This window comes from Orussus abietinus, unplaced genomic scaffold, assembly GCF_000612105.2.
Source record: "Orussus abietinus isolate OABI.00-Male unplaced genomic scaffold, Oabi_2.0 scaffold744, whole genome shotgun sequence".
NCBI classification, from domain to species: Eukaryota; Metazoa; Arthropoda; class Insecta; order Hymenoptera; family Orussidae; genus Orussus; species Orussus abietinus.
In genome coordinates, this window is record NW_019395360.1 from 18,616 (window position 1) to 31,296 (window position 12,681).

A 12,681-nucleotide genomic window follows, 5' to 3' on the forward strand; every position below is an offset into this window, starting at 1 on the left:
TTACACAACGGCTAGACGCCTCTGGACTAGACGCCGAAACGTGGGTGACCCGCAGTCGCCCACACACGCCAGGTGGACGCTCCGCCTAGAGTCGGCAACGGTTGCCAAAGAATGCCCAAATTCCTCACGAGAAACCCGACAATCCTGAAAAAGATGCTCCACGGGGACAATGATTTTGAGTGTATTTCTCAACCGATCGAGCTCAACAAGTGCTCGTTTCAAAGATAAAATGTTGACGTGTGTTTATATGGAAGCGATTTTCGATCAAGCACCTCCTTCCTAGGTAAAAGGGCATTGAAATTATGTCGTTGCCCTTTTTTATATGAAAATGACCACTTATCGAAAATCGCTCCCATATAAACACAGGTCAACATTTCATCTTCGATATGAGCACTCGTTAAGCTCGATCGGTTTAGAAATACGTTCGGAATCGTCCCCGTGAGGCCTTGCAAAATCGCTGGAGTGGTGAGCGCCCTTAAAGTACTCGCGCCGCCTCGTGCAGGATATGGGGGTTCCAGAGCAAGGGAGATAAACGGGCCTGACTAGGTCATGCTTTTGTAATTTGGGGCTCTTTTGTTTATGTATCTTGATTTATTGAAATTTACACCAGTTAGTACGGCGGGTTTCTTTCCGCGCACTTTCCTTCGCCCTTTCCAGCGTCCTTAGTGGTCAGAAGCCACCCCGTTTCCGACTAGCAGGGAGTTAAGGTGAAGTGAAACCCCCTTCAAATCAGTCGATTCGAATACAACACTTTTTTTTAAGGGTATTAGACCAAACTGTCCGAAACTTTGACACGTCACTCCTGATCATCTAAGAATTGTCCTGACGCATTCAAAATTTGGATTTTTCAAAAAACTTTTTTAACTCAGGTCAGACCAGAACCAAAAATGGCGTCGAGTTCTCATATTTCCATCAATACACAATTATCGAAGGCTCTGATATGAGAAGCGAAAGTCAGGACAATTTTACAACAATTTAGAACAATCTGGTAATAACTCGCATTTGAACGGGATAAAGGCAAAAAAAGTGTTGCATGCGCTTCTATGCCAAAGCGATGGTAATACGAGGTCTCGGAGTGAAAATTTAATTGACCTGGAAATCACAGATGGCGCAGGGGGTCCCTCTGCAGTGAATTAGGGCCCCAGAAAGCATGAATCCAGAGGATTGCTGGAGTTTTACTTCGATTTCTTTATAATTATTGTACGGAAACGACAGGTTGAGTATGCCATTTGATACAATACCCAATATAATTCGACACAGCTGTCGATATAAAAACGAACGTCGGCAACGTAGGCATTTAGAAAAATCTTCTTTATCGATGTCGATCAAGATCCTCGACGTGTTTCACTTCACCTTAACCGGTCGGCGATAAAACCCGACTGGCATCCTCGGAAGATCGGGGAAGCGATTCCGCCACCCTATGCGACGTTCGGGAAAAGGGGCCAAGTTTGTCGGCGGACTGTCGGTCCTGCGGTCCGAAATTGCGGACATAAGGCCGCTGTCGCAAAGTATAAATATAATGCTAGGATGTTAAATTTTCAGAAGGGTGTATGTATTAGGGGTACCCATAAGTATTCAATTATTTTGAAAGAGGTGTTTTAGATGTCAATGAATGGATTACTTATGGATACCCCTAGTATGAGTAGGAATTTTTGTAATTAATTTCTTTGGTACGAATGAAAAAATGTAATCAACAGCCACCGAATATATATGATTCAAATGTAATCGATTGCTAAGTATTGAGAATAATAAGTATATTAACATTAATCAATTTACTCATTAGCGTGTAAAATAGTATGTCAAATAGTATGTAATGTAAAGTACCTTAAACAACATATTATTCTTTCCAGATTCCGTCGGCAAACATATGTTACGCCCAAGTCATTCCTTTCATTTATCGACGCTTATAAAATAATATACAAACAATGGCTTAATAATATCAATTCCCTCGCTAAACGTATGAGCAGTGGTTTAAATAAATTAGTGGATGCTGCTGCGCAAGTAGATGATCTGCGTAAAGTTTTAGAGAAAACTCAGGAAGAAATTGCTGTAAAAAATGTTCAAGTAGAAGCCGTAAGTAGCAGCTCGTTTTATTGTGATTAACCAGTGTCCTGTAACATTGCGGTCTTTCGTTATTCTAGAAAATTATTTAAATCACACATAACCTATAAACGTATTCAAGAAATTAAATTTTTGGCATAATGATTATCTTATAAGAGTTGTAACTTTAAATTTTCCGAATCATAAATGTGTTCAACTTCTTAAGCAAAATATTCTTTAGGCTTCTAAAATATTATTTTTTTCAATACTTTTCCCAGAGACGTGTTTCACTTCACCTTAATATACGTTACAAGTCGTGGATTTAATTCTCGATAGCACGTACTTTTTTTTCTCTTCTAATTGTCATCAAAATAGGATATTTTTGGAGCGTAAACTTTTCAAATTTATTTAACTTATTGAAAAATAAATACAGATATTAATATAATTAAAAATGTAAATGATTAAACTAGATAACTGTAATGTAACTGTTACACATGATGCTAAAGCTGAAATTGAAATTTACATATGCGTTACTAGTAACATTCTTGAAACGTTATGTATTGTTATACCAGAATATCTTGCTACAACATTATAGCACCTCAACTATGTTTAGTAGATTATATGAGTTAATACCGAGAAATGCATATCTAATAGCACATGTAACTTTTGGCTCGGATTAATCGGGTGCCAACAGTATCTCAATAGTATTGATAGTGTTAGTGCGGATTAGTGCTGATACGCTATTGATAGACAGGACTTTTCTTCTATTAATATTATGCATTTCTATGCGTTCACTTTCTACAACTTATGTTTATAAGATAGAAGAACATTGAATTATTAATAACTCGTAAACACTGACTTTTCCAGATCTTGGTCACAGTAGACGAAAAAAAGAAAGACGCCGAAGGTATTAAAATGAAAGTGCAAGTGGTAAAGGACGAAGCAGAGGCTTTGTTGCAAATTATTTCGAAAGAAAAAGCGATCGCCGAACAGAAATTAAAGGCTGCTGAACCGGCATTGTTAGAGGCGGAAGCTGCTTTACAAGTATACCACTTGAAATGCCCTATAAACTTGATAGCATAATGTATGACTTGGATTATTGCCAAATTTATACGGTGTAACATATTCATAAGATGGTCAAAATCACCCACTTTTTGTACCGATCTCGTCGAAATTGCTCTATCTCCCTCATACGAGTATCTCGTTGAAATTGCTCTCTCTTCCTCGTGTCTCGTTCTCTTCCGTGCGATTGTCCCATTTTTAGGTTTCCAAATGTCACCACAACGTCTACCGTTTGCATACTAACTCCATGGTATCGTTGCACCATCATTTATTGCTATCCGAATAGTCTACTCGATGTCGATGATGATCGGTGAGGTCGTGAGACTTGTAATTAGGCACAGGACTGAGCTTCGTTCCAAAAATGGTTGCTGTTTTTTATCGGTGAATTTGAGACGGCGTTTCGGTTGGTGGGGGTTCCCATGATCTAGATGAGGGCGGTGATTGCAGGAGTGTTCAGTGTGCTGCAGCGTCATCAGGATGCGTTTTGGGCCGATTGATTGCAATCTGGTCTACTTGGGTCAGTGGCGCGATTTTCGCCAGGCGGACTCAGGACTTCCTTTCGCAAGCGTATGTCTTAATCGCGTGCTAATTTGCGGAACTCCATGGCTACCTTTCGGGTTACCGGGTTATGACTATTTCGTAAAGGGTGTCTACACTACGCCATAATAATGAAATAACAGCATACCACTTAGTTTTTTATTAGAGTTATAACGGGGAAAGGAATACGGGTGGAGGAGAGAGGGGGGAGAGAAAGATATAGATTTAATCAACAAGGAATTTGTTGCTATTCTACCCTAGTGTACTATCCTAAACTATCTTATTCTAACGACTTAACCTACTTACGTCTACGGCGAGCACGCGGACGCTGGTGCAATGGCGGGCGCCTCGTGGCGGCAGCAACCGGCGGTCGGAGATCGGCAAGCGCGGGCACTGGGCGGCCCTCTTGGAGGGCCCGGGGTGGTGTAGCCTTCGGGGAAGCCGGAGCTGACAGGGGCGGCGGGCGTAGGGCACTCCCACAGGACGGTAACAGACGGAGGTCGGTCGATGCACACCTGTTCTCTCCACGAGGTCGGGCGGAAGTCTTTTCCGTGGGCCTCTTCCCGCTCGGCCTTCGGCGCGCCTCGGGCCGACTCGGCGGCGTTCGGGCGCGCCGGCGCGGTAACGTCGGCGCTCGGCTGCGCGGCCGGCGCTGCCGGCAATCGTGGCGCGCGGTTTGAAGCGGCGTGACGGGCTCACCCGTCACAGAGTACGTCACACCCGCTATACGAACTGCACCATTTTTTTTTTCTAGCTCTATGCACGCCGGATTAAAAATATGAACTTATTTTTCAAAATGAAGAAAGTATTGACTTTAATACAATTTGTATCCGAACGATGCTAAAATTCAATACCTGAGGGTTTTGTTCGGTTCTAACATTTACAATATTATTACGTATATAAACATATTATTTCAGACTATAAAAGCAGCTGACATAGCAACCGTTCGTAAACTTGGGAAACCTCCATACTTAATTACTCTCATTATGGATTGCGTATTAATACTGTTCAGCAAAAGATTGGATCCTGTCAAACCAGATTACGATAAACAATTTTTAATGCCATCATGGAACGAAGCTCTAAAGGTAAGATGATTCACATCAAATGTCGGTATTAGTTGCAAATAATACTTTTTCATCTTCCCTCCTCGGAAAGTCCGACCTTCAGTGTCTGTCGACCGTAGCGAAAGTTGCCTATTACGTGTTAAGTCACACTTTATCTCCAGAAGGAGAAAAGTAATCACAATCCATCCGCAAAAAAAGTGGAATTCGCGAGGGAAAGTATCATTAGGCAGCTGGTGGTACACCAATCTCTTTGGATTGTTGGAATAAAGCGTTTTTATTAAGAAATGCCTTGTACAACTAAATGGTTTATAATTGTCCATAACAAATTTGTAAACAATTAAAAAAATACTTCCATTTTTCACCTTCACCGCGATAATGTCACCATTCAACGGGCATTTAGAAGTCGGACTTATGGTTTGCAGGGGAGTTGAAACAATACATTACCTGACGATGGATGAAAGTAGGCGGTTGCGTATACGTTTACCGCAAAAACAAATCGAGGTCGACAACACACGAGTCGTAGTAGCCTACTGAACTCCCGAGATACGAATACTATTTTTCATCCTCCCTTCAAACCGATAGTACGGCATTTAAATGTCTGACGAATAATGATGCAACTTGACAATATCGTTACAAAACCGAAAAATGGAAATTTTTCGACGAAATAATTTACAAATTTTTATAAATAAGTAGAAACTATTTAGTTGTGCAAGACATTTAGTTAATAAAACCGCTCCACTCACCACTTCATTAATCCTAAGAGATTAATACACCGCCGTCCAACGATTCTTTCCCTCCCAAACTCTACGTTTATACAGGCGGAAAGTGACTACTTTCCTCCCGTGGGAAGTAAAGTTTGACGTAGTCCACTTTCCTCCTGCAGGAGGTAAGTGTGACATAACACGTAATAGGCAACTTCCGCCACGGTCGGCAGGCACTGAAAATTGGACTTTCATTGAAATCCTCTTTTACTTATATTCACTCTTGACTTCTCTTTTACTTTAACCCTCTATGGGCCCGTGTAACTTTCAGGTCACATTTTAAATGAAACATTTTTTTTTCATTTGCATATATAGGTTCCTAATTGATGATTTTTCGTTCCCCCAATTTTTTTTTTTATTTAAAACAAATTCGGCCCATAGAGGGTTAACAAATAATTCAATTTTCTTCCGATACCAGTTTTAACACTGATGCTTTCAATTTGGTTTTCTGATAACTCGATACTTCCCTTGTATTATCATTGAAAGTATTAATGTTAAAACTGGTATCGGAAGAAAATTGAATTGAAAAAATAAAAAGTTGACGTTGAAACTTGTATAGCAAGAAAACACAAAATTATTTGTAATGTTACGTGACGGTCGAGTAATATTTTGTTATACTAACTACTAAATAATTGTCTAAATAGTTTAAATAATAGAGTATAATCACTCCCCCTTCGGTATCCTCGTACGACAGACTTTTAGTTCCTATTGCTACATAAAAAAGTAACGTGTTCGTAATAACTGTTGCATGTCGTAAATTGAAATCTGTGTATTTTGTAGGTCATGGCAGATACTCGATTTTTGCATAATTTACAACAATTCCCAAAAGATAGTATAAACGGGGAAACTGTAGATTTGATGCTCCCATATTTAAATTACTCTATGTATACATATGAAAACGCCAAACAAGCGTGTGGAAATGTTGCCGGATTAATTCAGTGGACTATTTCCATGGTGACATTTTATGGTATCAACAAAGATGTGCTTCCTTTGAAGGTGATAAATAAATAATGTTAACACTTTGCCGTCCGCACGATTCGTAAATATTCATTCGCTTGGCGCCGGCAGCGCTAATTCGGATCACTTGACTTGTCGCCGGCCGTTTTTGACGTTATCGACACCACTGTGGTGTCGCCGGCCGTTGGCCAAAAGTTTGCGCACATCACCACTGTGGTGTCACCGGCCGTTGACCGCTATTTTGCGCACGTCACCACTGTGGTGTCGCCGGACGGCATAGTGTTAATCATTCGTATTAGCTACTTGTTTGAAAGTGCAGATTTACACACATTTCTTTATGCTTATTTTATAGGCGAACTTAGCTATACAAGTAGGTAAACACGAAAAGGCTAATCGAAATTTAGCTGAAGCGGAGAAGGTCTTACGAGCGAAAGACGAAGACCTGAAAGTCGTGCAAAGAGAATATGACGCTGTAATGGCTGAACGTCAGGTAAATAAATCTATCGTAAAGAAAAACTAAAATGTTATGCTCAAAATAAAATCGGTTTATATATTTTGCCGGGTAAAAAAAGCAACAGCTGTGTTAAATCTTTTTGACAAATTTAGCTATTTGATTCGTTAAATGAATTAAATGGAAGTGTATTTTTCTGCAAAAAAAAAATAAAATGTGCTCTACTTTAAGCTGAAATTTGTAGGCAGGATTTAACTTGATGTCTAATTACAGAAAATAGTCGATGCAGCAGATTTGTGTCAAGCAAAAATGAACACAGCTAAAGCCATGATCGACGGACTGGCTGGAGAACGAGTTCGCTGGACCGATCAATTAGCAACGTTTAAATCAGAAATAGACAGACTCGTAGGTGACGTGTTGATCTTAGCAGGATTTCTCTCTTATTGTGGGCCTTTCAATCAGGAATTCCGAGTTTTATTCCAACAGAAATCACTGGAGTTCATTGAAATTCGAAAAATTCCAGTCTCCAGCTCTGTTAATGTTATCGATGCATTAACGGATACTGCAACAGTGAGTAATTTGGCCTAAGATTTCACCAAAGTTTCCCAAAGACTTTCATTTAACGCCTTGCCTTATAATATTAATTCTTAGCACTCGAGAGGTGACTCTCGGTCGCCATTTTGTTTTGATGCAGAAACCCGATCGGCAGTTCAAGTATTAGCAGTATCCAAGTATACCGTACTTTTATAATTGCATTGCATTTCAGAAAATAGTGTAGATGCGGAAGTTTTTAATCAACTTCAAGACTCCATGATAAACGATCTTATTCCACAACTTGGATGCCAGCATATTTATCCTGGACACATGTTTAAAACCGTGAAGCTAAATGGGCAAACCTTAAGGTGAAGTGAAACCCCCTTGAAATCAGTCGATTCGAATACAACACTTTTTTTCAAGGGTATTAGACCAAACTATCCGAAACTTTGACACATCACTCCTGATCATCTAAGAATTGTCCTGACACATTCAAAATTTGGATTTTGTACAAAAAATTTTGTAACTCAGCCCAGATCAAAACCAAAATGGCGTCGAGCTCTCATATTTCGATCGATATACAATTATCGAAGGCTCTGATATGAGAATCGAAAGGGTCAGGACAATTTGACGACAATTTAGAACACTCTGGTAATCGATAAACTCGCATTTGAACGGGATAAAGGCAAAAAAAGTGTTGTATGCGCTTCTATGCTAAAACGATGGGAATACGAGGTCTCGGAGTGAAAATTTAATTGACCTGGAAATCACAGATGGCGCAGGGGGTCCCTCTGCAGTCAATTAGGGCCTCAGAAAGCATGAATCCAGAGGATTTCTGGAGTTTTACTTCGATTTCTTGATATTTATTGTACGAAAACGACAGGTGGAGTATGTCATTTGGTACAATACCCAATTCGACACAGCTGTCAATATAAAAACGAACGTCGGCTACGTAGGCATTTAGAAAAATCTTCTTTATCGACGTTGATCAAGTTCCTCGACGCGTTTCACTTCACCTTAACCGTTTGAGTCCCAAGCAGCGCGATCGCGTTGTTCAGATTTTATGTCGAGAAAACCCAGCACATTTCGAGCGTTGTGGACAACTGACGGTGCGTCACCGATTGTCGAAGTCCCGCGCTCAGATTTACTGACCCAAGTACATCGCACAGCTTCTTTTCATGTAAATAATACATCTTACAATTCAAGAAACTCTATCGCGCCGATTGAGATTCGTCGACATAAAATAAAAGAAGCGCTATCGCACCGCTTGGGTCTTCTCGTACTCATTTAGAGAAAGCGCGGTTGCGCTGTTCGGGATTCTTCGACACTGTTTTTTCAATACCCCCTGGGACTCAAACGGTAAAAGGACAATCTACTGAATGTATTATATACTTACATACATATTTAACGATAATTCATTGACAACGTTTGCGGTGCGACTTTTACAAGCGTGATTGAATAACATGGTTAAATCGCATCGTAAGCAATTCAGCAACGCTGCTAAATGGTACTGCTAAATCGCGCTGCTCGCAATCAGATGCCATCGGTTGTCAGTTGGATTTTTATTTTACAACGTGATACACGCGTACTCAATTTCTCGCCGATGGGAACTTCCATTTCGGTCTTTGTTAGAGAAAAAGTCCCTAGTTACAATTAACTAGCTCCTTAGGCGCTCCTCGCGGAAGGTGTGAGAGTTGGCGGTGAAACCGCCTTTTCAGTGATTGCAACGGTGCGGGCGCTGCTGGAAACGGTGGGAAAGCCGCCACGATCACAGTGAAATCGAATAATGAACATTTTTTCGAAATTGTTTATACATTTTTTATGAATAGTTATAAACTATTTAGTTGTACAAGGCATTCGTTAATAAAAACGCCCCATCCACCACCCTATCAAACCCAAGAGATTGATACATCACCAACTGTCTTTTGCCTCCTGAAATTCACTTTTATGCGATCAGAAAGTGACTACTTTTCTCCCTCGGGAAGTAAAAAGTAATGTAGCACATAACAGACAACTTTCATTGAACGTCGGACATTCGGTGAAGGGAGGATGACAATTTTTATATGAATTTCTCGTTTTATCCATCTGGAACGTTGTAATTTATAATTTTATGATTCATACCCTATTAAAATATCCATATTATTCCATAGACAGGGGAATGGAATTTACAAGGATTACCAAATGATGATCTGTCTATACAAAATGGTATAATTGTTACTAAAGCTTCTCGATATCCGTTGCTAATTGATCCGCAGTTGCAAGGCAAAACTTGGATTAAAAATAAGGAGAAAAGTTTCGACTTAATGGTAAATAAACATTATTTATAACAAGATAATGATCGAAATCCATTCAATTCTTTATATTTTTTCAGGTAACTAATCTTACGAATAAATATTTCCGGCAATTTCTGGAAGATTGCGTTTCTCTTGGACGGCCTTTACTTATTGAAGATGTTGCAGAACAATTAGATCCCGTATTAGATAATTTATTAGAGAAAAGCTTTGTGAAAATAGGCAACTCCTTAAAGGCATGAGAGACCATTAATATTAATGTATATATAATGAAGTGTAGATTAATTTAAATTTTACCACAGGTTAAATTAGGCGACAAGGAGGTAGATTATCACGCCAATTTTCGCCTTTATATAACTACAAAACTGCCTAATCCATCATACACTCCAGAGATATTCGCTCGTACATCAGTCATTGATTTTACGGTTACGATGAAAGGTATTTCTTATATAAAGAAACTTTATGCTACATTATATTGTACTATATTTTCTTTTTCTACTGGATACATTCTGGTAATGGTTTCGTCCAATTTAGACGTATTGGATCGTTAATTTTGTTATTTTATTTCATTTTATTATCATGTAAATGTTTTAATTCCAATATTTTGATATACAAATCTTACGTTGTGTTCCATAGGACTAGAGGATCAACTGTTAGGAAGAGTCATATTAACTGAAAAATGGGAATTAGAAGCAGAAAGATCACAGTTAATTACTGATGTAACGCAAAATAAACGGAGGATTCAAAAATTAGAGGCTAACCTGTTACATAAACTTACGACAGTTCAGGTAAGTTTAATGCTTAAGAATACGTTTGATTTCAGTTCAGTATTCACTGAACTGTCAGCCGCATTACTTATATGAATAGCAAACTGCTAAATAGATTATCAAGAAACTCGGTAGAGCTTCGAGCCAAATACATTTGGGCGAGAAACTTATAGTGTCCACTGATGCGGAAAATGCGGTTAAGGTGAAGTGAAACATCCTTTAAATCAGTCGATTCGAATACAACACTTTTTTTTAAGGGTATTAGACCNCGCAGTCAATTAGGGCCCCAGAAGGCATGAATCCAGAAGATTTCTGGAGTTTCACTTCGATTTCTTTATAATTATTGTACGAAAACGACAGGTGGAATATGCCATTTGGTAAAATACCCGATATAATTCGACCCAGCTGTCAATATAAAACCGAACGTCGGCAACGTAGGCATTTAGAAAAATCTTCTTTATCGACGTTGATCAAGTTCCTCGACGTGTTTCACTTCACCTTAAGATAGGTCCTGAAACTTATGAAATTTCATTTTTTATGCAAAATGTTGATAACATCTATAAACAGAGAGATGAGAGATTTACTGTCATGGGACACCCTGTATTTGCTTATGCCAGATATCTTGTATACCGTGTACTTGTTCCACGTGGGTCGGTTCCGTGCTGTTGCAGGAGCATAGAGAACAGCGTATGTTTTTCACAAAATCATATAATTGATAAGAACTTACTGGATTTGTACGAAGGCAGACATATATTTAATATATTCAAATGGCCCGAAACTTTCGAAGATTTAAGAAATTCCTCAATAATTGCCATTTATAAGCATTTTGTCAAATCAAACTTCAATTGTTTAGGGTCCACTTATAGAGGATGTCGAGTTAATGTCGGTACTAAACACCACCAAACAAACAGCTGCCGAAGTCAATGAAAAATTAAAAGTGGCAAATGAAACAGAAGTGAAGATTAATGCCGCTCGAGAAGAATTCAGACCCGTGGCGACACGTGGAAGTGTATTATACTTTTTAGTATGTGATATGGCACAGGTCAACTGCATGTATCAGACGTCTCTCGTTCAATTCCTTGAGCGCTTCGACCTTTCAATGTCTAGGTAACATAAACTGATTTATAAATGTAAAATGAAAATATTGTCGATAATTATTATCAACATTTACATCATTCGCAATAGTATGACAGAGTTTTACGGAGATAGATTAACTATGATGATACTTATCAAACATTTATATATCGAAAGGTGTACTCGATGTTTAACTCTTTTACTCTCACGTTTTCAGATCCGAGAAAAGTCCCGTAAACCAAAAACGAATCCGGTATATTATCGAATATTTAACATACGAGATATTTAAGTACAAAGCTCGCGGTCTGTATGGAGATCATAAGTATATGTTCACCTTATTGATGGCTCTGAAAATTGAATTACAACGAGGAACAGTCGCCCACGAAGAGTTTCAGTTCTTCATCAAAGGCGGTGCGGCTTTAGATTTAAATGCAGTGGCACCCAAGCCATTCAAATGGATCGCTGATGCAACATGGCTCAACTTAGTTGCACTGTCGATGTTAAGGCAATTTCAATTTATTACTTCTCAAGTGACTGCGTCTGAGAAACCGTGGAAAATATGGTTCGACAAAGATGCCCCAGAAGAGGAAGTCATCCCAGACGGATATTCAAATTTGGAGACATTTCGAAAACTACTGATAACAAGGTATAGGGTTCAAGGACTTCAGGTTTCGGTGAATACTCTTCTGTAGATTGTAACCCTATGGGCTCGATATCCCCACTCATTTTGAGGAATGAGGTCCATCGGAAGATGAATCTGATCCCGAGCATGACATTTCGTATACTATCAATCAGTAGGAGTCCATTCAATTATCTGATCTTCATCGCTGTCACCGGTTTTATATAAATATTGCTCCCACATGCATTGCCAGATGTAACGAGAGCGAGGTGGGACAATAAAAGACTTATTATACACTGCTATACATTACGATACACACACCCTCATTTTGAGGAATCAGGTACATCGGAAGATGAATCTGATTCCAAGCATGACATTTCGTATACTATCAATCAGGAGGAGTCTATCCGATTATCTGATCTTCATCGTTGTCACCGGATTTATATAAATATGGCTCCTACATGCACTGCCAGATGTAACGAGAGCGAGGTGGGACAACGAAAGAATTATTATACACTGCTATA

At 39.2% G+C, this 12,681-nt stretch overlaps 1 protein-coding gene across 1 annotated transcript in view; it reads left to right on the forward strand.

Annotated features, from left to right (window-relative positions):
• The window catches only part of LOC105703960 (dynein heavy chain 8, axonemal), a gene marked incomplete at both ends in the record, with an annotated part of 30,068 nt that extends 17,884 nt beyond the window's left edge, over positions 1-12,184 (forward strand). The window contains 12 exons of the mRNA XM_023433739.1: positions 1,851-2,073; positions 2,908-3,084; positions 4,557-4,724; positions 6,245-6,460; positions 6,774-6,911; positions 7,146-7,442; positions 9,557-9,712; positions 9,778-9,933; positions 10,000-10,135; positions 10,334-10,485; positions 11,318-11,571; positions 11,756-12,184. Coding sequence (XP_023289507.1) covers positions 1,851-2,073; positions 2,908-3,084; positions 4,557-4,724; positions 6,245-6,460; positions 6,774-6,911; positions 7,146-7,442; positions 9,557-9,712; positions 9,778-9,933; positions 10,000-10,135; positions 10,334-10,485; positions 11,318-11,571; positions 11,756-12,184 — 2,502 coding nt within the window. The remainder of the gene's footprint in view (positions 1-1,850; positions 2,074-2,907; positions 3,085-4,556; positions 4,725-6,244; positions 6,461-6,773; positions 6,912-7,145; positions 7,443-9,556; positions 9,713-9,777; positions 9,934-9,999; positions 10,136-10,333; positions 10,486-11,317; positions 11,572-11,755) is intronic.
• Between the last annotated feature and the right edge of the window lie 497 nt (positions 12,185-12,681).